This window comes from Bombus huntii, chromosome 2, assembly GCF_024542735.1.
Source record: "Bombus huntii isolate Logan2020A chromosome 2, iyBomHunt1.1, whole genome shotgun sequence".
NCBI lineage: Eukaryota > Metazoa > Arthropoda > Insecta > Hymenoptera > Apidae > Bombus > Bombus huntii.
This window is the reverse complement of record NC_066239.1, coordinates 5,132,553-5,159,994: the sequence shown is the minus strand read 5'-3', so window position 1 is coordinate 5,159,994 and position 27,442 is coordinate 5,132,553. Positions and strand designations below refer to the sequence as shown.

The following is a 27,442-nucleotide window of genomic DNA, read 5'->3' as shown; positions in this document are numbered from 1 at the left end:
GTAATGTAAATGTGCGCTTCCAATTGCTTCTCTTTCTTCGAGGAGGAGTCAATGCCTTAAACGAACGTTTCTGGAGCGGGCAGATCCAAACGGTGAGACACGTAGAGAGATTATTCAACTACTTGTATTAATTCGGTCGTTTATTCGACGATAGAAAGTAATATTTTTACAAACGATCATATTGCGCAGTTAATATTAACCAAATATTCAAGAAACAATATTCGTAGAAGTCAAGTTCTGAAGCAACTTTTCGATTTAATATCAGATAGATGCCAGAGCTTCTTCTGAATATTCTGTAACAGAATTACTGAAGCAGAAAACCGCAAGCATTTCACAAAGGAAATTAATTTTTTGTTATAGGAGATGAAAATAATAACAGTAAATTTTATAAAACGTGCAAAAAATTGTACAAGAGACTGTATTTCAAGACAGCGGTGCACAAAGGATACTTTTATTGTTTGCAAAAGACGCGAACTCGAAAGGAATATTGATAAAGACAACAAATAAAAATTAACACATATTCTTAGTGAAAATATTACTAAAATCTTTAGTGACAAAATTGTCAAGCCGATTGGCAGAAAGATCGAAGCGGCTGTAAATAAGTTTCAGAAATCGAAATTCTAACGAAACAGAGCATAATCGTAATCATTTTAAATCGTAAGGTAAAACGTTCTAAAGAAAAACTCTTGCATATAGCAACATTGAAAGTTAATGAGAATATTGTTATTCGTTAAAATTTCAACTGGCATTTAACATGGATATATTAAACATAAAAATTTGATTTATTTGCCAATTTATTAGTCATTGATGTAAGACAAAAGCGATCAAATCAAAATGAATGATTTATAGTCTCTAAAAAAATTACTCAAGACCGATACATTCTCCGTTATAATTACTATACGTTTCTCGTAATTGATCAAATTTTGTTTCTCTGGAATCAAGTATTTTTTTCAAAATCTCAGTTTTAACTACTCTGATAGATATAAATTTACATTAATCGTGTACAGTTCTACTTTCAAGAATATTTGACGAAGAAATATACAATCGCAGAATAGAGGTAAACGTACCTGTTGCATATTCTAAACGAACGTATTTCTAGGCTGAAGTGTTTCTTTGCCACTTGTAAAAGCGTCACTTTTTCTGCGACACGGAGCACGAAGATGTTGGAGAAGGAGAAGAATGTCGGCCGTTTCAAACGCTTATGGTCGATTCTAGTTTGCTCGGTTTCCCAAAGACACGCTCTTTGAGCATTTGATATGCTCTTGTCGTTCTTGGTTTTCCGCGCGACGTAAATTTATTTGATGCCACCTTACTTCGTGGTTTCTGTCGAAATCGTTACTTCCCATTCAAATATTTGCCCCACTCCTCCCTTTTTATCGTGCAGCTGTCTAAATTCCACGAATCATCCTCTGTTCCTTTTCTTCGCTAGTTTACACGAAAATAATGCAGCAGAAAACATAATATATTTATACCGAGTAATATTTGAAACAGTTAATTTTAATTTTTGCCTTCGTCAGTATATAGATACTTGTCCCATTTTGAGAATTTACAAAACTTTATAATTTGTCAAAAATTATCACTTTATTCATTTTGATGTAAAATATTAGAATTATGTTTGAAGCAGGATAATTTCCAAAGAAGAAAAGAAAATCAATGGCTTTATTTGGATGAAGTTTCAATATCGTTCTTGATCAGCAAGATCGAGTATATAATTTGACGGCTCTCGATTTCGTACGAGTACGAACGATCCTCAGTCGATCCACAATATTTTTCGAGTTGTCGATAAAATTGAACAACAGATGTTCAAAAACAAACCTAAAGATTTACCAGAAGAAATGCACAGGAGAATTCCAGGGACACCTGTTTCAACCTTACGTTGAAATAAAAAACAACAACGCTTTTTTAACAATTATAAATTTTATTTAAAAACCAAATCTTCAGAGATCAACAAATTACGTTATGTTAAATTTATAATCTAGTTTCGTTCTAAAGTATTGTTGGATTTGCGTAGGTAAATTATTAAACTATTATTCAAGAGAGAGATTGAAAAATTCTAACCACCGCAAATACAACAAAACTATTGTACTTGTCGTAATCTCCTACTTCGCTAATAAATTCGCTAATAAATTCGCAATAAAATGAATTAATTAAGTAACACGCCAGAATCGTTTTACTCGTGTTGTAAATCTATCCACGTCCCCTAAAATGATTTCCCTATCGATTTTAATTTAAACTCTCAATTTCTATGCAAACGATTTTATTTGCGGATGAATTTTTCTTGTTTTAATAGCTTTGATACGTACAGAATGTTATTGCTTTCAGTTTATTATGCGCTAGTTTATCAGTATGTACTAAAATCGAATTAAGTAATCAAAATATGAAGCAACAGTTACCACGTTATTATCGTACTATAATCATATTGAAATCATTTTATACGGTATTAAAACGGAAGGAAATTAAACGACGAAAATAAGAAATAAAAATTTATATGGTATCGATGATCTGTCTATAACACTCAAAGTTAAGAATAGTCGCGTTAAAGTGAAACAATCGAACGACGCAAATGTGTAACAAAAGTTTCCATTAAATCTAGGATTCGATATTTTAATTTAAAGTTATGCTCTTTGTGCAGAAGCTTTCGTTTCGAACGTTTATACTTCGCATTATACGAAAACGAAACTCTAACATTAGACTCGAAAGACACACATCCCTTCAATTCTGCGTGCCAGCAGAACGAAGTTTCTGGAAAGAAGATACAGCGCAAACATTTGTAGAAAGAGAATCGTAACCCTCGGCAAACTCTATAATTCTCGCAGATATTTCATTAATTTCGAATCGCTGAACTTCCTCCTGTGACCTGTGAACATGAATTTCTACGTCGAATATCCGGCTCTGGTGCTTACGAAAGGCGCATACTGCACAGTTCTCTGCATTATGTGCATATGCGCATGAACACGGGCAAAATGAAATATCTCAATGTTATTGAACGTGATGCAATGAAACTTGCGTATTTTACATTAACTTACTTATATCGATGTTGACGTAAATGTAGTTAAAAAAACAAGCTTCTTACTCTCTCGTTAACAGTTTCTACTTGATATTTACTTATTTATTCGTGACGATGACGATGAAATTTAATATTCATTATTAATCATGGCGTATTCTAATCAGAATTCTTACAATGTCAATGGATTACACTGACTGCATTAAAATACAAGTTTTTAAATATGAAAAACTTGAGCATATAAAATATGTATTAATTCAGATACATACGCTAATGCATGAAGTTTTGAATTGCTATAAAATGTGTTGATTTTGTTACTGCAATGTAAATACTATTGCCTCGTTCTCGGGTAAAAAGTGAATGATCTCATACTGAAAGTAACAATGAAGGCGAACTGTTACATCGAAGCAAGGCTAACAGATCCTCGCGATAAAGTATACATACATCTATATCCTTCGTACTTCGTTATAAAATATTACAATATTAAAGGAACTCGTATTTCTCTTGATATAATGTTCTTTATTCTCAAGACTGCAATCGAATTCTTGTAACTCGTATAAAATAAAATTGTTCAAGTATAAAGATTCCACTTACAAAAAAAATGTCCCACCGCAATTTATATAATATATTATATAATATATATATATAATATTATATAATATATTATAGATTCATGGACGAAATCACGAGATCACTAGTATGCACGAACAAGTCTAAATGCAGCCAACGATCTATTGATATTGTATTCGATGGTAGTGCACTTTCGCGCGACACGCGATGGAAATTGAGCGGAAAGTACCTTACTCTTGAACAGGCAACGCGAACACTGCAGAAAGGAAATTGCAAACGTTTCAGAGGTTGGTCCTGTCTGCGCGATTTCTCGCGAATTTCTAATCGACGTGGATCCACTCGATTTGTCGATGATACAGTGCTCGGTCGTTGCACTCCACCATGACACATTGCTCCGTGCATCTGGCTTAAATGGATGCACTCGATTAGTTTTCTATTACTGAATCAAGCATATAATATACACCGACTTCGTTCGAGAACCCTGCGATAAATTAAATTTTCTTCTAGATTTTCGATAATGAGTAACAAATTGCTATTCTCTTTTCTTCTCGTTCTTTTAATAAAAATCAGATATACGTTGACTTCCGAATCATTCGTATAAATCAGATAAAGTTTTGACGAACTAGAATCAAACCTACGTAGAAATATTACGTTGTGTACTAAAACAATTAAAAGCTGTAGTTATTAGTTGTGAATAGCGAATGATTGATTTGTCCCTGTTTTTCTCTTTCGTTCGAAGACGATTAAAATTTCAAGACTACGAAAAGATCGAAATTTTAATAGTTCCAAGAATTAATATGATATTTCGTGGAAATTTTGTGTAATTAAGTTACTTTGCTGTCGCATTATACTGCGTCCAATTCGCGGTAAGTTGTTATAACCCTGTTAAAAGCAGTTCCATTGTTGAGGGCACTTATTGTCGATATCCCGTACAGAACCAATAACTTATCGTTCTTGGTTTGAAACTGATCGAAGTGTCTGAAACGTTCGTCCTTCCATTAGCGCGGATTAATCGTGCAAGTTGTTTCATCTTTTCCACTGGAGTTTCTGTAACTTTTATTACACCTACAAGAGTAATTCAGCTCAATCTTAAAGCGGAAATTGGATCTTGCAAAAAAGTAATATATTTCTAAATTCGATATCTTTAATTTTATGCGACATACAATCGAACAAACGTTTAAATAAATTTTATTTCAGTTTTATTTAAGTAAAATAATATTCGACATGTACATTTTAACCATTCGTAAAAAATAAAGAATTTCTGCATGTTATTATGTACAATATATTCATCTAAATTTTTCTTTAAACGAAAAAGTAACTATGTATGTCGTTGAGGCTTCTACGAATTGCTTTAAATGGTCAAAGACCTCTGTACTGCCCCTGCTTTATTACCAGATTAATACTTATTCCGCATTAAACAGTATGTAAATTGAACAGTCCCATTTCTTCTTTCGTTATGTTACGTTGGAGAGCTCAATATGCTTTTCATGTGCATAATTCATACGTAGAGACATACTCGAATATTTACTCAACTCCATCCAATTTCGATCCTTGGTCTGCCTCCAATTCCTGAATTGTTTGCGCAGAAAATGGTATTGAGGATGTTACATTAAGCTACGATTATTTATCTCAGCCATCAATTAATCGTTTTAGATAGAAAATTAATGAACAATTTATGTCAGAGTGGTGATAAAAGTAACGCGTCAAAAAGTTTCTAATATTCAACAAAAATTCAATAATAATGTTTTTCAATTATAACAAAAATCAAGAATAATGGAAACAGCCGCGAAATCTAATAAAATAATTATTAAACTTGGTCAATTTACGGGCATATTTTTTGCACAAATTATTACAGTGGAGGGCAAAAGAAAGTTTAAAGGATAAGGTATAAAGAACATCAGAATTTTAGAAAACGGAATTACATTTGACAAAAACAATTCAACTATGAACAGATGTAATACATATCTCCAGGACTGTATAATAAGTAACTGTTATCAATATGGTAAAAAGAATTTAGTACAAAGTTACTATTAACGTAGTGTAGTTATTGTACACAAATATGAATTTTAAAACTTTCTTTTGTTTATCGTTATTTATAAATTTACTTTGACATCTCACTTAATTTAACCTTCACGCTAATTTTATTATTAGCCGCAACAGATCGAAATGTACTATGTAGCAACATCCAATTTTTACAAAATATTATATCGCGTTTGCGCACTGTTTTCCAACTCGCGCTTCATCCAATTTGTTCGCGTTATTAAAAGTTTGTTGGTCCGAATAATTTATATTATTTCAATGGTTCGAAAAAACTGAGTAAAACTCAACACGACAGTCAACGTTAAAAAACAGCTATCAAACAGCTATTTTGTAGCTCCGATAAAAATTCTTGAGACATCGCTTCTAGTAGACAAAAGCCCATCGTCGTGTCGAGACCATTTTTACTTTCGTCGAGCATCGGCGTGGCAATGTGGCTGCACGCTTTTCCTTTTAACCAGACGGAATGATTCAACCGGATGACCGGTTCAGGAGGTTCGCCGTGACGGTGACGGTGACGGTGCATCCACGTAGCCATAAACGCCGCACTCGGCCAACACCCTCAAGGCAAAGACCGTCCGATCGATTTCTCACCGGGAACCCCGCTTTCTGTGGCTTCGTGCATCGCTCTTGCGTTTCGTCCCTGCCGTTCCCGGGTCAACTTAAAGCCAAACTGTCGAAACTCGAGACAAATCCACCGCTGACTCTTTTAAAATACGCATAATATAATCTTAGTTTTTAAAATGATGAAATTTTATCGTAGAAGAGTTAAAACGCTAAAAGTATTCAACCGCGATATTCGATAATACGATCGAATAATATACGAAATTCAATAGGTAGATATAATTAAACGTGAAAGTTGAGTTTCATATATGTAACAAACATAATATTCGAAAGACTACATCTTCAAGAAAAGTTTTAGAAATTTATTTAATTTACTAGTTTAAATTTAATTTCCACGCGAGATGAATCCCGAATGAATTGAATTAAATAGTAAAATTATTAAAGTATGTAGATAATATGCTGATTGCTTGCTTTTACACGCAAATGCTTAAGAACCAATTAGAGGATTTTTAAAGAACGAGAAAGTGCGAAACTCTTAAGCCGCTGTAGATAGAATTCGGAGAGACCATTAACTCTGCAAACGCGTTGTACCGGAAAACTGGGATTACCTATATTGATTTGACCCAATATCCCGATAATAATACGAAGTAGTATTAAAAAATGACACTTACCCCATATTTTTCCTATCTTTATTTCATAGATCAGAGCTTAGATGATAATTGACAAATAAGTACTCATAATTCGATAGATAACAATAAAACTTTATTTTTATTCTGCTTAATACAGTTTTTAAAATTCATTTCTTTTTCATTGCTATTATTAAAATTATTATATATGGTGCCATTAATTAATCATTTTATGGTAGGATAAGGTGGTGAAAAATCAAAAAATCTTCAATTCATCTTCATCCATTTCATTTCTGTATAACTTGATTAAAATTAAAACATTCAGATAATAATATAATGGAAATTCAATCAAAGAGTTTTATCCTATATACGTATAAAAAGACAATAATCTTTTATGAGATAAATATTTATAGAACAAAAGAGTTTCTTTCGATATACTGTGACTTAAATATTAATACCGCTGAATGAACCTTCACAACGAACGTTTATTGCTAGAAATAGCTCGGCTCTTTTCACAGAAGGAGTTAATACCGTTGATTAAATATTAATGTTTCCAATAGGCTCTCTAGGATGAACGTATATTGCTGGAAATGTTCCAGCTTTCGACGATAAAAGATTGCTCGAGAAAAGACGACTACAAAGAGTATAATTTCGGAAGAAGAATCCTCCCTCTTTTGCATCGCGTGACACAGTCGAAAGGAAATTGCTTTCCCTCTCGCCTTTTTGTATCAAGAATTCAGCTGAGCGAACAAATACACGATGAACGTGTTCAATCGCAAGAAATTATCATTTTATGCTTCACGTATTTACTTATAATGCTTTGGGAAACCATTTTTTCCGTTTAAATTGAAGATGATGGGTCGAATTATGACAATTTCATAAAATATAGCAGAAAAATAAGATATAATAAAAATAAGAATATAACAGAAAACTAGATGATACGATAACGTGATTGCAATTAGATTGTTTTCCTTTGTAAGAAATTTCATTTACGCCCTCAAGCATTTACCAACCGAATATTAATCTTTGCGAGGAACATATTTTTTAAAATACATATTTATATTCTATCAACGATATAACTCATTGTCAGATATAAAACAGGAAAATACACCGTTCTCTTTTTTAATAAATATTCATGCACAGCTACTCGAGTCTGCTCGAATTAGCAACATCATGGCCACTGATATTAGAAATCGAATAATATTTCCAGTCACATATCTGTATGTATTTGTATACTCAAGGAACAACGATTGCCGCATTATAATCGCATCAAGCGCGTCGTTGTTCAAGAATTTTCATAGTGAGGTAACTGTTGTCACCTTATTTACCTGCACTCTTTTGAAGAGGAAAAGAGACAGACAGGGAGAGACACTTACATAAGAAAATTGAAAATCTAATAAGGAAGAGAGGAAACGTCTCTCCATCGTTTCAATTTAAAATGCATATAAAATTGTATTCAGGTGTTGTTTACCTAAATAATTTATGCGCGAAATACATCATAGATAGAAAAAAGAAAATAACAAAGAAGGAAATAAGAACTTCGAATCTTAAACCAAAGGAGCAAACAATCGAAAGTATTTTATGAATTTTATGAAAATATTAAATTATTTATGTATGTTATACATATTACATCATCTTTCGTATAAACTTAGCTCTGTAGTTCCGAGTAAACTCAAATTTAAGTGAAATTATCATTGCTCTTTGTCTTGTTCAGCGTAAAAATCACGACGACTATTTAAAAAAGTTATACTTTATGGTTGGAGAGTAACAAATCAAAAGAGCAGGCGATTTGTTCCCTAGAAAGTATTAGAACGAAAATTTACTTACAAAACAGTGACAAAAAGTTTCCTTTAAAATTCATGTATGTGCATAATTTATCTTTGAACAGAAGCCGAATGGAAATGTAGAAGTTGAAAACTTAGAGACAGAGAAAGATGAAAAACTAACGTGTTCTTTTCAGTATAAACGTATGAGAAGCTCATACCTAAACGTGTTTTTTTACGAGGCACAAAAGAACAATCAAATTTTTCACTGTATATACGTAAATTCTCACAAAGAATTACCGTACAGGCTGCACAGTTTAAACCTCGAACAATAGAAAAGTAAGAGGATTTAGACATTAGATACATTAAGTTAGAAGATTAACACGTCTTCATTACGGCTGGCTTAACTTGCTCCGCAGGGAGAAAATCACTTACGGATTATCCGAAACCCCAAGACCGTCATAAGCGTGCTTAAGCAATTTAGCTTCTAATGGCGATACGATCATTAATGACCAAAGTTAGTTTTAAACGACAACTAAGTAACCTGGCGAGAAAGAACCACCTCTCGTCTCGACCAAGATCACTCGTTCAAATCGAAAAAAATATGTATTACGAAAAGACATTTGCATATCTTTTAAAAGCGAAAGAGAAACTGTTTCTTCCACTCATGCTCCTCGTTTGAACTGTATTTCACACGATCAACCACTCGAAAGACGTGTGAATGAATAAAGTCTTGAATGAGAGAACGGACGAAGTCCTCGTTAAGTACTCGGTCGTCATTACTCGTCATCTTCACCATTGGAGGGAATTCCTCGCAAGAGGCTGTAGTGTTCCCTTTGACAGAAATTTTGACGCGATGTTCAATGGCTGAGTAGTATAATCTGAATTAAGTCGTCTGTGAAACATTATTTATTTCGACTTCTTTTAAATTAAACTTTCATTGACGTATTTGTGATTAAAATAATTTCTCTGATTCGAATAAAAGCAAACACGATATATTTTAAATCATGTTCATAGTTGCTGCTCTATGATTGAACGTGATGTTAGAAACACTTATCGGCAAAGTGAGCAGTAGAGCAGGAAAGTTCACAACTAAAGCCTCAGAATGTGCTAGTATATACTGTATAAACAAGCATCTGCTTTTCGCGAAGGTTTCTATCGGAAATCTTTTCACTTTTGATTGATTATGTATATACTGGGTCTGAGAATTGCATTACTCATCGCTCCAAAATGTTCTTGTTTTATCCTTTTATTTCATTCCCAGAGACGAATACACAGTACCGAGGAAACGGGCAAAATCGATTCATAAGTCGAAACAGATTTAGGCGAAGCAGTGTAAATTTGTCACAGTAGTTGAATCGCGACAGTAACGAGGTCGATATCGGTATACCGATATAGAAAGTACAAACATACTGTAGAAAGTCGAATATGCAAATCGGATTATTAAACGCCTGGAAAAGCCCGACTTGGCGTTCAACATCGAAGATCAAGGACAAAAAGCAACGAATGATCAAGGAACATAATTATCTATTTTCTACCTAAGCTTAAGAACATGGACTTCAATTTCAAAACAGGAATAAGAATTTTCTATTAGAACCCAAGGCGTCTTCTAAAAGGTTTTTTTTTTTTTTATTTAAATTTTACAATTTGTCCAGTAGGACATTTGGTAAAATATTATAGCGGTATAATAATATAACATGTGGGTGGCTACCCCCAGCGGGGTACCATCATCGTGTTTGTTAGGTTATGTCCTTTGTGAGATCTGTTGGGTGTTTCCTTTCTAGTCTTCCTTCTATGCTTGATGTGTTGACCCTTTCCGCTGCCAGCCGGTTCGGGTGCGTTGCTATTCTTTCTCTGTACCTTCTTGCACATCTACTAATCTCCTCTTTGACCGTTGGTATTCCCAGGTCTTTCCGAATGCCTTCGTTTCTAACGTACCATGGCGCGTTTACTATTGTTCTAAGAATTTTAGCTTGAATTGACTCTATTTTGGTTATATTCTTCTAAAAGGTGAAGGAGAAACTCATAAAATCGCATACGATATAGACATTTTTGTTTGTGTTCTCGAAGCGGATTTCAATTTTGCGAGATTTAATTCAGCCTTAGAATTACCTTCGCACCCCCGATTCATTTCCCGATCTAAATGGTATAAATCTTCGGATTACGGCAATTACTTGTTATATTATATGAAATGTACAGACAGGAGATTTTCCTAAAGACGAGAAGCAGAAACAAACTTGTATATAATTTGTTAGTAAATCTGATGGTAATAACTTTCATCCAATTGCTTTAACGTCTTGTTCGTGTAAATTATTTGAATTAATTATTGAAAATAAATTGCAACGGTAGATTAAGGTTTAAAACAATTTATCTAAAAATCAAGGTGCCTTCCGCAAGGGGCAGTTATTTATTGATAATACATTGAATTTAACATTATATATCTATTATGCCGCAAGCTCTGAGAGATAAAAAATATTCATGTCTATATAAATATCCTTAAGGTACTTTTACTTATTTCCATTATTTTATAATCGTTTCTGTTGTCTTAATTAATCTTCTATGTTCCTTTAATTAATTGCAATGCTAATTGCAATTGAAGATGCTAATTGAATCGGTCGTGCGAGCCACAGAATCCTAGAATTATTTAAAATTTAAAAATATGCAATTGGAATTTTGTACACCTCTCATGCCCACCAAGCTGATTAACTTTCCTTGTAATCAATTGTTTCTTGTCATTTGAGTTTATTTAAAGAAATTCAAAAGCAATTTAGGAGATATCTTTATTTAGTACATATGTTTCCAGCACATTTTTTAACAAATGTCATTGTTCTGTTAGAATACGGTGGGCGCAATCGACAAAATTTATTTTAAACATTTACTTTATAAAATATTTGTACTATTTTCAAGTAGCACAACATGATATTCAATTTTCATTCGCAGTTTTATCAAGTTTTGTTTTTGACTGACCCATTTTTTGTACATTTTATTGTACTGGATCTGAGCTTTATTCTCCATTTTGTTCAAACCGTGTAACTTATTTTTGGACGCATTTTTATCTGTAACTCAATTTTACATTCCCAACAGCTTTCCAACGATTGCAGAATCGCTATAAAATTTAGACCTGATACAAATTTTTAATAAACTCTTAGTGAAATATATTATTTATTTAAAAAGAGTATTATACAAAATATAATCAACGAGAATTTTTACCTCAGTAAGAACCTATACATATTTTTTTATACAAACATGTATATTTATGCGCGTACAAACAAACAAACAAGCGAAATAGTAGCATGATTTCTCGAATTTTATAGCAATGACGAATTTATACGAACGAAAAGCAATCAACTGCGGATGCAGCAAACATATTTTCTTTTTTTTAAACAGCAGTTTATAAAATCGCAGAGAGCTTAAAATCAAAAAAGGAGCAGATTTTCCGTTCTAACCAGGTACTGTAGACTGCATTACAGACTTCTTCCTCCGCATGTTCTAGCCTTCCTTTCGCCCTGAGGAAACCTCTTCAAAGCCATTTCGTGCAAAACTTTTCGCAATAAAAGCACTGAAAAAACGGCTGTAGCAAGCAACGCATATGTACATACATATATACGTATGTATATATATGTCGAAGATGAAAGGACACCGGAGCTTCCCCTTTGGAACTTCGGGAAAATCCGTAAAATTGTAATCAAAATCTATAGCTGTAATTAAACAATTTGCCGTCATTCTACCCAATTGTATTTATTTGAGATTTGTGACAATGAGCACTCTCTCTCGTGTACGAGTTCACTGACGAGTTAACTAACGCCTTACTATCTATGATTACTCCGCGTTTGATATAAATTCCAACTTAGACTTTGACGAAAAATTAAATCAACTATCCCGTTGACCTCGGGTTCGTTATCGAGTCTTAGACCAGTGTCACTAGTGCCTAATCATCGCGATTTCTTGTCAACTCTATAATATCTTTATTTATGTCACTTCAACTGTGTAAGAAGATGGATAGTTCCAGTGAAGGTCTATTACATACCCCAAACCCTTACTCTGATAAGTCTTGCGACCCGAACCCGTATTACGGTCATAATTCGACATCAGAAGTGGGATACGAACAGGTTGTGCCGATGCGGAACCATAATATCGCGCGTGAACTAATTCGGTCACTAACAAAGAAAAAGAAGGGATACAGGATACAAACGATGTCATTTCCGCGCTTTAACCCCGAAGTCGCGGACGCAGATCCAATCGCCTGGTGCTCAGCTGTCAGTCTGCTTATGAAGGACAACCCTCTGCAAGGCAAAGCGTTATATTTTGCTTTAAACCATGCCCTAGAGGGTTCGGCAGCGCATTGGCTTACGCGAATAATAGATGGCGAAGGGGTTACATGGCAAACGTTTAAGGAACAATTCATTGAATATTTCCGTATCCAAGAAACAGCAGCCTCGTCGCTAATAAAGTTACCCGAGACACCACAATGGGAGAACGAATCACAAGGGGAGTACGGCAATCGTATCATCTCCCTCTTGCAGATGATGTGGCGAAATTCAACAAGGGCCGAAATGATCACCGCCACCGTTCTCTATCTAATGAGCTCGCGCGACCGACGCTTTAGACAATTAGCACTCACGAGCGATATCAAGTCAGTGAAACAATTCCGAAGAAAAATGGCGAGGAGAGGCAGATGTCTCCGTCACGGAGGCCACCATCGGGCTCCGAAAATAAACGAAGCAGATCACTCGCCTCCTGGGACAAGTACCGCCACTACGGTAATTGCGGACATAGAACATCTGGGTGCCGCAAAAGGATGAAGTTGGAACCAAGGAAGTACTCCCGACGCCCAGAGGAAAACCGACCGGCCACATCATCAAGGGTATCGTGCTCTAAATGCCTTAAGGAGGGACACATCACGCCTCATTGCCCGTTGTTGCGGAAAGAAAACGATCATTCCAAAGACGATCGTGTCGAGACCATCGAAAATAATTTAATATCGATTATTACAAAATATTTAATTTTAAAAGAGAAGCGTTGAGGCGGCACGTCTTAATTTTTAAATAAATACTTGCAGCGAATACTTTTATTCAATTTCTTAATTGCAGTCTTAAATACGATCACTTTTATAATTTATTAATTTCAGAAGCAATTATTTTCATTTTAATATTTCTCACGTAGCTTTTCTCTAAAGTTTAATCTAAATTACAGAAGCATTTATTTTCACTTTAATACTTCTCCCACAAATCTCTTCTCTAAAATTTCAATGCCACAGAAAACCCAATTCCAAAGATTAATCCTATACAGGTTTACTAAAAAGATTTCCTGAAGTCTGGAATCTAGAGACTGATATTATAGTCTCGCTAAATCTCCTATCACCTGATATGAAATTTCACGTTAAAGAGAAAATAAATACCAGTTCAAACTAAGTCTCAACGAACACTTCGAATTATAACATTATAAAATCGCTCTTTAAATGTCTGTATCTCTATAATTATGTATTATATATACGTACTATCCGTCATCAGAGAAAATCACTGTAAGCTTCGTAATACGATTAACAGAGGCCACAAGACACAAAAAAAATCATTTTACTCTAATTAAAAACCCGAGTTTTAACCCGAGGAATCTTCAGCACGTAGTCACCTCATTTCCAGTCGCGAATCCCTTCGGTGTACTCGTGTGACCTAGAAAATCATACGCACCTAGGTATCACGAGAAAAATCGCGCGTTTCCGTCCGTTCAAATGATATCAACTCGCGATATCGGACCTTTTGGTAAATAAATAACGGGCGGTTGCACGGGCAAGAATTTTTCATCAAGGAAATGGCTTGGTCGTTCTACGCGACGGTCGGCCGCTAATCAAAGGGTCTCTAAGGCCACTGTACTGTGGCTGATGGTAAGAGGAAATGAGTAATTGATTAGGCTGTTTCACGATTCAGCTGACCTCGTACCAAACATTTGAAATATTTTTTAGATTATACCGAACAGCCTTGGTTTTCCTCTCTTGACAAAAAGAAGAAAAATATTGCATTTTGTATTATATTATATTATAGTTTTTGAAATTCTGATGAAATTGTTATTAAGAAAAATTTACTTTAAAGATATATTAAAAGGTTGATAATGTATTTCTTCTTTATTAATTTTTGAAATATATAAATCATAGATGGTGTACAATATTTAATCCTGTAAGAAAAAATACTATTTGTAAAATTACCTTGTAGTACCTATATTACACTGTTTTTATGTCATTATTAAATAACGTTTTAAGGATTCAAAAAATAAATAAAAACATTACTGGAGACTAAAAAGATGCTAATTTTGGCTAACTTTAACATGAAACCAGATTTAGTTTTAAACCGATAAAAATCGAATTAAAAGCGGAAAGGAAAATTCGTCAAATTATTACTTAAAAGGTAAACGCCGATAATGGAATTTGCAAAGTAACATACAGATAACCGTTTTAAATGCATGATTCATGGTTTAGCCATTCAAGACCGGACACCTCATAGACACGTATTCTTTCTGAGAATTTGTTCATTTCATAATAATTATGTTAAAATGGGACTCCAACCAAAAAACTAATATTTCTAGAGCTCAACTTTATTTTCTACTTTAACTAACTACATTGTACTATTTAAATAAAGTTATTAAATATTAATCATATCTTTCTACTATCTCACATCATAAAGAAACAAAGGTTTTAAACAGGACCATATGAAAAAGTTCTCATTAATGATTTGCTATGGAGTTAACAATTTATTAGATAATAGCGTGATAAATATCTAAAAAGATACAATTTTTGTCGTGTTATTTAATTTTGTATAACATACATCGAAATGTTTGAGCAATCGTGTATAATACAACGGTAAACGATTGATAAATTTCAACGCTCGGTTCGGACTATGTGCTACTTAATTCCAGTCTGAAAAATTAAAACAAATACTTTTATGGAGCTTCTAATATATTGCTCTTATTTATTAGAAATAAAATACTCTTACCCTAAAATTGAATGAGAAACTTCAACAAATAACAATAATTGATCAAAATTACCAAAAATATTGCATTAATATTTTATTGTATACCATTTCCATTAATGTAACTACTGAGATATAATTATTCTAACTAATCATTTAATTGATTATTAACGAATACAGACTGGAATCGAAATTGTACAATTTTACGAACCACATGAAAGCGTATTCCATGAATAAACAATAAAGAAGTTGTATTTAATAATGATCGATTAACCATATTCATATTGTGTCTAAGCGTGCAACATGCATTAAAGTTTCATTTGTAACATTTGTAGAAACACGTATGCAAGGCTTTTAATTAAAAACGCAGCTCATTCTATCGCATTCTATATATTCAGTTATTCGCGGCTGTACAAACTACAAATTCCAATTTATTGTTCCAAAATACCATTCGACTATTTTTTTATCGGGAGTATATGAAATACTTAAATATAAATAATTCTTTTCACATTTCACAAAAGAGAAACGAAACATTCTTTAATAATTAGAACAAGCGAACAAGTGATAAAAACTTGCTACGTTTTTAACCAAATCCCTTTACATAATTACAATATTCTTTTTTATTTTCCTCCCTACTTTTTTTTTTCTCTTGCACAGTTACGATTAGTCGTGTCAATTTTAAATAAAGAACTAATGAACGTTCCTTTCCCTTTAGAAATATCACGAGTAAAAAGGTGAAATAGATCGTCGAAAATCGTGAAAATGTGATATGTAGACTATACATACAGAAAAGCAGATGCTCTGAAATCTGCGTTCAATTACACTGAAATGAAACGATAGATATATATATACATATATATTATATTTATTTAATGCTAATTGACCAAAGTATTTTTGGCACGTTTCGAATGTGTTCCAGACCATTTTTCTCTTCACTTACTTTCTACATCTATTCTAAAAAACAATTTTAACGAGTATTAAACTATCGATCAAACAATCAAAGTCACGCGTTTTCAAGAATTAACATTTCACGATTGTTGTGTAATTAATTTTGTAAAAACTTATTTTTCACAAGCAATATTTAAACTCAATTTTGTCCCATTCTATATCTCTGCAGCATTAAAATATCAAAAGATATATTTACCTTTCGTATTGCATCTTTGTAGCATGCAAATATAAAGAAATTCGCTTATTTTTCAAAAAATGAAATTATTAATTCGGAAGTCAGTTTCGCGCCTTCGCGGCGAAATTGAAATCGCAATCATTGAAATTCTGAACGATGTACATCAAACGATGTTCATCGTAGTATCGAAACGAAGGTAATATTAAAAATTTACGGTCGATGTAATGCACCATTGTGACTTATGGAAAGAGTTATAATTTCATTTTTATTACCGCGTGCTACAACAATAAAAATATAACACGTGACTGTGACTGATATCACTACCGAACATGTACGTGTACGTGTATGCATCGATATACTTCCGATATAGACCAGATCTAATTGCTTAGATAAAGGCTAGAGGTCAATCTAGAAGTTGATTTATATTTTCAGTTAATACGTTGCCTGTAGAGCAATTGAAACTAGATACACGATTGATTAACTGAAATATAAATGAACTCTGATAAACGTGCGAGTCACTGAGTATCACAAATATCTTTTTTCTTTCTGAATCATTAGTATTGACTTAGAGGAGTTTCTCACAAAGAGTGATTACATTTAATAGGTAATCGACTTGCTTTAAATTTGAAGAAAACTGCTTTTTATGTGAACAGCTAGCAACTTTATGATCATGAAACTCAGTTACTCCATTCAAGAAAATGCCACGTGAACACTCACAGATTTTCTTGTTCTTATCTGCTTTTTAAAACATGAAAAAGAAAGAAAATGAAGAGCAATTAACAGTAAGATAAAAATATAATGTGACATGTATTAATTATATTAAGACTTATAACTGCAAACTAAATTTATAATTAACTTACACAAATTCCATATTACGAAGAGGACTAAAACATTTTCTTGAAATGCACGTAATTGACCAATCAAGATGTATAAAAGTGTGCTTGTTGTGCTTATACATTACTAAATAACAGACTTTTTGATTTACATACATCATAGTAAAGTGTAAGTCCAACACAGTTCACGTAGTTCATTGAATGCACATCTGTGTCTTAAGGCAATTTCATTTTTCATACTTTAATATATGCAACTGGCTTTGCACATTTCTCTCTTTATTCCTTGTGTCATAAAATATGCTTGCCACTTTTCCTACTCTATACACATACATATATATACAATAAAATTTATTTATTAAAAACAGAAATTTATAAAACCATAACAAGTGTCACTTATGTATACATAAGTCATTCCTTAAAATAATGAAATTACTTACTGATTATAAAGAGTAAACTTCTCAGTTGTATATATTTTGAATGTAAGAATAATTTAACTATTGTTGCAGGAAATACTTCAACTACATACAGGGTGATTATAGTAAATATACGATAGTTATACGTTGTTCACAATGCAAAAAGTATAATTTTGCATAATTAAATATTATCAGAAATTTACTTGCTCTTTTTCCTTTTGTATGAAAACATATTAATTAATTTATACAATTTGATTATATAACAAATACAAAGAAGTAAAATTCTTAATCACTTACAAAAGATTCAATGAGAGTATCATATAGATTCTTGAAAGAATATAATAATAAAATATAACTGAATATAGTTAGTTTTAAACATAGATATTATCATGCTGTCACTCAGTATATAAGTATTATAGATGTATATTCACAGTTCTACATCCTAATTGATATAAATAGAATTTGGCACTATAATCATGAATTCTACATAGATGATAAATTATAAAATATTTTTTAAATTTTGATTTTCATTATTTAAAAACTTTTCAAATATCATACTAACTTAAATTATTTCATAACTTAAGCTTGTTCTTTAATAAATTTTGCAAAATATAATTAAAACTATAATTTATTATGTATATTTACTATAAATGTATCATAAATGTAATTATATAATTAAACATTGATCCATTTCATATTTGTCTAAAAAAGAAAATATTTTCAAATCTTATTTGTTCCATTGTTTTCCATGGATATACAAGCATATAGATTGGCCCCCAATAACTCACTTACATAGGAAGTTAAATAAATTATTTGTCGACAATATCTGTTGATCCCATACTATTTATGAAGTAAGTAATAAGGTCGAAAAATAAATTATTATAACAATAATGAATCAATCACATAGGTATATAATTCATCTAACTAATATGCATTAGTTATTATATACAAATATATCAAAACATTTAAAAGATCATTTCAATATACTTTACAACTTAGTCTTTCTCAAATCTTCTCAAATGTTTATGGCAAGACAAATTTTCATTGGAAGATATTGTGGTATTAGCTGCCTTTGTAAAAATTGCAATTAAATTATTTTGATGTTATTAACTTGTATCTCATTGTCCAACATATAATTTTTTATACCTATTACTTATACCATAACATAGATTAAATGATTATATTTACTACAAGTGTCTTGTAATAAATACATGTTATAAATTAATTGGAAAACATTTGAAATTTAAGGTCATAGATGCTGATGGTTTTACTAATTAGTAAATTCGAACAAAGACAAAATCTGTTTGCCTATTGTTTTTTTCCTCAATATTATTTTGTTGATACTAACAAGAACACCGGATACTTTTATAATACATTCTACTAATATCACTATAGTACCTACAAAAAATTTGTGATTTAAAGGAATTTGTAAATTAAATTAAATATAACTCAGGAAATAATTGAAAAAATAACTAATGTTCTAATCTTATTTTAATTGTGGATTTTTATTTTGTCCTACTATTTTATTGCGCAATAAATTAAAATGTCCATGTACCTGAGACAATTGTGCTTTAAGGGAATCTGAAAGTTGCTTTTGTAACTGCTGAACTTCCAATATTTCTTGCCGAAGATTCTGATAATCTTTTGTAACTTGATGAACAGACCGTAATAGACGAAGCACAGAGATCTGTTAGAAGCATAAAAAAAGGACAAAAATAAAAAAAGCAATTTAAATGTCAAATTTAGTAACCACCAAACAAATAAGGTGAATTTTTTCTAATCAAATCATTGTCTATCAGTTAAACAATTGATATTCGAACGAAAAATGTAATTTTTTGCACTAGCTACTGATTTTTAAATGAATCGAATCTAACAAACAACTGACAAAGAAACATATATCTCGAACAGTGTTTTAAACAAAACATACCTCGCTTTCTGGATCTTCAAACTCTTTTTCGAAAGCATCAATTTTCCATGCGATCATGTCCAGCTTTCCGTCAGCTTCTTGTACCTATAACATCAACCAATTCATAAAATACTAACTTATTATACGTAAAAAATAATACTTAACATTTGACATTTATTTGATCAAGTCCGGTATTTATGAAAAATTTCAAATGACAATCAGGATGAACAAGTAAAAAATAATAAAAAGCAGCACTTACACTTTGTTCGAGATGAACAATAGCGGAGTCCATGTTATCTATTAATTGTAACAGATTATTTCGAACGAAGAAGACGTAACTGACAAGCAGCTCGTACAAAGCCGATGGTTAACTTTCTCGTGCTGGAATCGATATGCGCTCACTGGAACATTTGAAAAGCGGTGAACCAACGGTTAACATTTCTGTTTAAATATTCTACCGCACAGGGGCAGCACCTACTGTGTGCATCATTTTTTCATCATTTGAAACTAATATAAATTGAAACTGTTTTATCGTCATCAAGTAGCAAGGATAGACCATTGACTAAACATAGAATAGACCTGATACTCAATATTTTTTCGTGTATTACATTTTGGTCACTCTTATTATGTTATATACTATTCTATATATATGCGATATTATTGATGCGGCATAGTAATGACAGTAGCACAGGTAAGGTATTTAGTCAATGATAGTTGTTTGAGTTTTATAAACCACAGACGAGATCCTGTATTTGTCAATGACAATACCTACAAGAATTTTGTTGAATAATAAAAATTATTTTGAGGACTAAACTCATCCAAGTATGAAGAGGCATTACTTCATTATGCACTACCAAATTAAATAAATTAAATTCATTAAATTAATGAAACTTAGACTTAAAATTAAAGTACGTTTATTTGATTTATTTAGGCCAAACTATAAAAAAAAGACTTACAGGCGCTTTGCTAAATCAGCTGTATTATTTAATAGACGAGGAGGATTAAAGGAAGTACTATTTTCTGTTATAAATTAAACAATGTACCTTCGTATGAAATATGCGCGCAATAATCTTAACTTAAATAAAGATTACAGCGCCAATGAAACGGTGAAATATGGAATTAAATATCGCAGTATTCAATCATAATCGATATAATTTCTTATAGTCGATCTATCATATTAGGATGTAACATAAAACTGCCAGTTTTAAGCGCGAAACATACCAAGAAAAAACATGAACAAATCATCCAGAAGTTATTAGGTAATCAGTAGATTGTATTCGTAGATTTGCTTTTGCATTATCAAATTCGTCTACAATCTGAACGTTGTTTTAAATAGTTATTACATATAATCACTGAAATTGGTTAAAGGTGAATATATTTTCGCAAAAATATTTCGACAGTTATCATAGAAAACTTTTATGTGTATACTATGTACAATCGTATGAAGTATTTTGCATTAGCACCATAATGATACATAACTATCGTAGTTATATTTGTAAATTTGGTATCAATCTGAAAATGTATATAGAAATTAAAAAATATTTACTGTAAACATATATTTAATAAAAACTAGTATACGATATGGACAGCCATCTTAAATATAAAATAATGAGTGGCTTGATAAAGTGAATAGGTAATTGAATATGCAAATACTTTGGTGATCTTTGCAAATTGTATTGAATTTGATTAATTCTAGTTGACTAAATTAAATTAACCCATAGTCATTTAAATATTCGTATATAAATATATACGATATTCGAAATGCTCATTGTTGATAAATATTTTCAATAAACATTTCGATTCTCCAAAAAATCGACTGAATCCTATTCGTGTAAGCTCGTACCTCATCCCATAAAATTAGTCCGAGATGCGTCCCTGTTACGCGGGGAATTATTTGATTCTTGAAAATCGTTATTAAGATTTATCATTTCGGGTGGCCATTATTAATTACATTAACTTCGTTGCTACTGTTGACTACTGTTAATTTTACTTAATTAACGTACGTTTTTATTCAATAATTTTCCCGATATTATTATAATTTGTAACTAAATTATCTCTTTTTACATTTATTACATTTTTTGATTGTTACATTTATTGGAAGGTCGTGTTATGAGTTTCCAAAACGACATTTAACCTTGATCATGGTTCATTCGTATATAGTTTGTTCCTTTTAAACATTTATTTAAAAGTTTTGATTTTTTATACAGATTATTGGTTGATCGCGAGAGAAATTTTTTTAACATAATAAATACGTAATATAACAAAATAATGTCACAGTTTATTAAGAATACTAAGATGAAAATGGGCAAGATTATAAATTATCTTTTTTTATTTCGAATATACTAGATTATTTTTTATTTTAAAGAAATTAAACAAATTGTTTAATATCAATTTGTTGCAGAACCTGTAGATTTTGTTTCACTTAATTAAGAAATTGAAATAACTTTTACATTTTGTTCCATTTCCGTGAATAATTGAATTGAATTCGAATTGAATTGGATATTGTCATTAAAATAAAGATAAATGTTTCATTATTTCAAACTTTGCAAATAATTAACTTTAAGAACAAACTATAATATTCTATGCTTTGTTTCAGATTTCTTCCAGCCTTCACTTCTTCCATGAAGTTCGGTGATTCCTATGTAATGGTGGCTTCACGATGACTTTCTGTAGGCCACGATAATATTGATAACAGCGTTCTTCGCATCTAATCGTGAGTTGCATGCATTTTTGTTCCTCCAGTCACTCAATCATGTCGTAGAACGAAATGTCCGAATCGACATGGGTGTCTGTTTATATTATGTAGAACTTTTAACGAGCATTGTGACCGCAGGTATTTATTATACCGCGAGTAGTGACACTTCTTTTTTTTTATTATTTTATTTATTATTAGCTCAGGATAGGTTTCTAATTATATTAAACAAATTTTCGAATTTCGCGGTTGTGATCGCGAGTAGGTTTCGAAACGAACATTTACGTGTTGCTTAAGCACGCACATGCGGGTAGACAGTGATCACTATGATCGTTGATCGACCGTGTTCACTTGAATCAGCTTCTACAATTTACTTTTTTATTATTTTATTAATAAATTATTTTTTATTTTACTATTAGAAGACTTGAGCTTAGATTTAAGATATAACAAGCATTGCGCCCAAAGAAAAAAGAGGTTACGAGCTAAAGAGGCCAGGAAGATTCAGAAGTGAGCAACTATTAATGGCTTTCCATCGTCTGGATCATCCAAACATCCAGAATATAGAAAGTCATTTTCACTACTACTTTGTCACTATGCTCGCTTTTAGTATTTGTAATTGTAGTTGGCCCATGTACATGTCGTCCCACTACCATGTAGAACAAATCACGGCTTTTCTTATTAATGTTACAAAAGATTAATTACGGCCTGAATTAGAGTTATAGAGAAGTTTTGCAGCTCTTTATTAGTGTTGCAAGAAATTGATTACGGCTTGAATTAGAGTTGCGAGAAAACGATAATCATGTTTGCTTTAGTGTTGCGAATTATGACACCGTGTTTGTTTTTAACAATTTTGATTATAAATTGTTAGAATATTTTTGAGAGTAATTTGTAGTATCGCAGTATTTGAAATAGCTTTTTGCTCATATACAGATAGTTATTTTTATGAAATTTGTTTTAAGAATAAGAATAGTCTTCCATCGCGAGTGTTTTAATTAGTTCTCCAGGTAGAATTGCGCAATGAATGATCGCGCTTTTTGAAGTAGCGTTGCGCTTATATTATACCCAATCTTTTTCCACTGATCTGTGAAAGCACATTCCTGCCTCTGGTTCATCTGATACCAACCACCCATATGGTTGCACTAAACATCTCGTCGCAATCCCTCTTAATTATTATAGTGTTCATTAATGGAAACACTGGTATGTTTATTTGTTAATAATGTACATTTTTCTAATATTACTGTTTTTTAATAGTGTAACATATTGTACACTCCCAATTTATTTTGAACGCTTTTTTGCGCAACAGTCAAAGGGTTGAACACATCAAAAGGAGAATTTATTAAAATTTGTTTATACAAAATTAGTAAATTTTTGCTTAAAAGCAGGATGTATAGAGAAGGTCTCCATTCGCAGCAATCTCTATGTGGTAAGACCTGGGCAATCGGTATTATTTGATATACAGATACTAATTGCATCATTTTACATGATATAATTATGAATTGTATAACAAATAATGAGCTGATTGGTTACCATCATGATTGTGTTGAAGAAATTAATAAACTTTACTTAATAAACTTAATAAACTAATTAATAAACGAATAATAAAAGTCAATGTGAAATGCAATTTATTTTAAATTCAATATTTAATTTTCTCGTACGTGGCTAATTATATCGCGTCGCCGGTAAAACGCTTTCTTCTTTCCGATCGTTCCTTTAGTAAGACATTTCATATGAAAGTTGTTTTATATAATCTACCGTTTACTTAGCAATTAATCTATATATTTAGCGCAAATAGGCATTGTGATATGGGCATAAATAATCAAGCGTAATGGTGTAAAGGTAAGAAAAGGTATAAATGTACTTAGTAAATAGAAATAACAATCTACACATTCTTAGTTGCACGTTGTTCACACACTTCCTCTGAACACACTCTGAGATCATGTTCTCTCTCCTAGTTGATTTCCCTCTTTTTGTTTAACACATGGCTTATACTATGTTAATCAATTTGGTTTCCAACAAAATCAAAGTAAAAAAAGAATTAGAAAAATCAGAAAAACATTTTTTCGAATATTACTTGTATAGAAAAGAAAGATAGAAATGCTTTTATTTTTGGTTTAAATGTTTCTATTAAGTTTTTCTTAAACATCTGAAACAATTTTTTCTCTTGTTGAGTGATATTGTCGAGCAAAAGTTTCTCCAACAAGTAGTGGAAATACCAGTGATGCTTCTGCATAAATCTAAAATATTAGTAAATGTTAAGTTAATTCATTATTTAAGTAATACATTTCAATATGATAAGGAATGTTCTTACTTTAACTGGTTTCGCATCCATTCGAATTTTACCCCATGAAACAGCTTCATCTGGACGAGCACCACTATCACTGCCATCAAATTCTGAAGATGTATTTATAAATACTGCATAGTCAGCACCATTTCTCTGAAATATAAGTTATTTTAAATCAATTTATTATCAAAATCATTTCTATTTGAGATTTTCTCTTATTACCATGAGATTTGCATTGCATATGTGATGTTTTACAACACCACCTCCTATAATGATCATGCCACTATTTATTGCTTTCATAGCCATTGTATTTAACCGTCTAAGATCTGTAAAATAATCGATATAATATTATTTAATAAATTATGTATATATATTGTAGTATCGTAAATATAAAAATTAGTTTATTAATAATAAATGGATTAAACAGAAAACAATAATTATTTAACATGAACTAATCGTAACAACGTATTATAATTAATTAACAACTCTCGTCAACACAAATTCAGCTCTCTCTCAACAACGCTAACAATACTATCTCGACAACATAATCTGCACTCTCTGACTTCTCAACTCATACTGCCGTTAATTCGTTTATGTCCCTTAGCAACCCTTTGTCTTTTGTGTTAGCCTCATATCTTTTGTTTAAGCCCCATCATGCACATGCTCAACAACCGCTTGTTTATATTTCGCACGACACCCTCGCAGGCCCCTCGTCCACGATACTACAATATAAATTACACGAAAATTTCAAACTTTATTTTGAGGGTTCAAACCTGATACTATGTCAACAATTAGACCTGGATTCCTAAAGGAATGGAAATACATCATATCACCAAGGCTGCCATCTGTCAGAGCAGGACTAAACACAGGAATATTATTTTTTGCAGCCCAATAATATATTGAATCTTCATTATTAATTTCTACACCAAGTCTTGCTATTACTTTAGATGGTGTCCAAATCGTACCCTAAAAATTCATGTACATTCAAGAACTTAATTTCTTAAAAGAGAATGTTTGGCTTCTTTTTTAAATCATACTCTTTCTTTCTGTTCAGCCAACATTGTGTCTAATATAGGCATAACCCAATCTTCAAATAGACAGTAATTATTATTAGGTACTAACAAATTTCCTATTCTATTAATACCACGTTCCCTAAGACTTCTTCCTTCTAAATGGAAATCTCCTATGTATGTTGGTGCTAAGCATTTTATGAAATCTTCCTCTACACCACCTGCTGTAGTTACAATACAGTCAACCTACAACACAAGTGTATATTTAAATTGTCAATAAAATTCAGGATTAAGATTTCCAAATGTTTTAACAGACCATTTTATGTTGCACAAGAAACCTTATAGTATCCCGAATTCCACATGAAGCCATATTTGATGTATATCCTAGGAATATTGTGCATGAAGATTTTCTTTCAATAAACTTATCTTCTTCCAAACTATCAATTTGGTCATCTTTAAGAGGAATGTTTCTAGCATTTATCATTTGCTGAATTTCATTCACTGCTAAACCAAAGTTTGTTGCTTGAAAGCCAGAATTTTTATATGTTTTAAATAAAGCATGATAGTCAATTCCCTTGTTCCAATCATACCCTGAAATATATTAATATCATTTAATATTGTAGTCATATTTAATTGCTGATTATATTCTAAAGCTTGATTTTCTTATATTTTGATGAAGCTACACAACCTTCCACAATAGGTGTTTCAACTGGAATGGGAGAACTGTTTACCAATACAGCATTTTTTACGATTTCTGGAACTTCATCGTGTGAATTTTGTTTACTGTCGTTCATTTTTATATAAGATTTATTGATATATTTTTTAAACTATATTATTTATATTATCCTCCTGACGGAATATGTGCTTATGTATATACACGATGTTTACAAGCAAACATAACCTAAAATGAAAATACGATTCAAAATAGTTTCTCCATACATACTAAAAATATTATAATTATTATAAATACTGATATTATAAATTATTATTAGATATTATAAATTATTATATGAAAATTCGTAATTTATTATTAAATTGTTTATTTCATATAAAGATTTATTTATTAATAATACATTTTTTATACATATAGAAGTTTTACTAACCTTTTACATCATTTTCAATTTACATAAAATATCTAAAAAATATTACGTAAATTAGTATTTTTCTGTTAATAAATAACATGGTTTTAATTATCAATTTCCAATCCAAATTTGTATTTGGGTAAATGCATTTAAATACTTAAGCTTTTGTTTTTTTATTGGTTCTGAGCGATTAAGCTATCGGGCAAGAAGGTAAATACGAAGAGGATAATGTAAATTGTACAATATAAATTCAAAAGAATAATGGTTAATCGTGAACAATTTATTTTTATGTAGTATGCACATCGTATATACTCAGTTAACAGATGAATGTAATATAATTTAGGGAACTTCTTATTTTAAGTATTGAACTTAATTTTCACTTAAAAGGCACTTTAAATAAAATTCAAATAAAATCAAAAAATTAATGTAGTAAGAATTACATTTTAGTAACAAGTGTAAAAGAGACGAAAATTATATAGAAATAAATTGCACACAGAAAATGTATCATTCATTGAATTTGCAATTACCCAATGAAGCTCTTTTGTAGTATAATAACGTTAACGTTACAAAATAAATATT

The 27,442-nt window shown here is 31.4% G+C and overlaps 2 protein-coding genes and 1 long non-coding RNA gene across 3 annotated transcripts; all 3 read right to left on the bottom strand.

Moving 5' to 3' along the window:
- Nucleotides 1-1,898: 1,898 nt before the first annotated feature.
- Nucleotides 1,899-8,807, bottom strand: LOC126878032 (uncharacterized). The gene is made up of 2 exons (XR_007695542.1): nt 3,804-8,807; nt 1,899-2,857 (listed from the first exon to the last, which is right to left on the bottom strand). It is a non-coding gene; the product is annotated as an uncharacterized LOC126878032 (long non-coding RNA).
- Nucleotides 8,808-15,282: 6,475 nt separating this feature from the next.
- LOC126878028 (uncharacterized) lies at nt 15,283-20,234 on the bottom strand. The gene is made up of 3 exons (XM_050640400.1): nt 20,058-20,234; nt 19,820-19,903; nt 15,283-19,579 (listed from the first exon to the last, which is right to left on the bottom strand). Exons 1-3 carry the CDS (start codon nt 20,088-20,090, stop codon nt 19,379-19,381), a joined length of 318 nt encoding a protein of 105 aa, XP_050496357.1. The 5' UTR covers nt 20,091-20,234; the 3' UTR covers nt 15,283-19,378.
- Nucleotides 20,235-24,321: 4,087 nt separating this feature from the next.
- On the bottom strand, nt 24,322-27,425 carry LOC126878010 (probable deoxyhypusine synthase). The gene is made up of 8 exons (XM_050640393.1): nt 26,885-27,425; nt 26,470-26,682; nt 26,098-26,372; nt 25,809-26,027; nt 25,545-25,737; nt 24,994-25,097; nt 24,799-24,924; nt 24,322-24,724 (listed from the first exon to the last, which is right to left on the bottom strand). The coding sequence occupies exons 2-8, from the start codon at nt 26,573-26,575 to the stop codon at nt 24,626-24,628; spliced, it is 1,122 nt and encodes a 373-aa protein (XP_050496350.1). The 5' UTR covers nt 26,576-26,682; nt 26,885-27,425; the 3' UTR covers nt 24,322-24,625.
- Nucleotides 27,426-27,442: the final 17 nt, after the last annotated feature.

What these genes read in the sequence shown, in the direction of transcription:
- LOC126878028 (XM_050640400.1), bottom strand. Translation starts at nt 20,090, where the DNA reads ATGGACTCCGCTATTGTTCATCTCGAACAAAGT. An exon ending in TTGTTCATCTCGAACAAAGT is followed by an intron (nt 19,904 to 20,057) that starts GTAAGTGCTGCT and finishes TTGATGTTATAG; the next exon opens with GTACAAGAAGCTGACGGAAA. An exon ending in TTGAAGATCCAGAAAGCGAG is followed by an intron (nt 19,580 to 19,819) that starts GTATGTTTTGTT and finishes TGCTTCTAACAG; the next exon opens with ATCTCTGTGCTTCGTCTATT.
- LOC126878010 (XM_050640393.1), bottom strand. Translation starts at nt 26,575, where the DNA reads ATGAACGACAGTAAACAAAATTCACACGATGAAGTTCCAGAAATCGTA. An exon ending in TGAAACACCTATTGTGGAAG is followed by an intron (nt 26,373 to 26,469) that starts GTTGTGTAGCTT and finishes AATATATTTCAG; the next exon opens with GGTATGATTGGAACAAGGGA. An exon ending in TGGATGCGAAACCAGTTAAA is followed by an intron (nt 24,725 to 24,798) that starts GTAAGAACATTC and finishes CTAATATTTTAG; the next exon opens with ATTTATGCAGAAGCATCACT.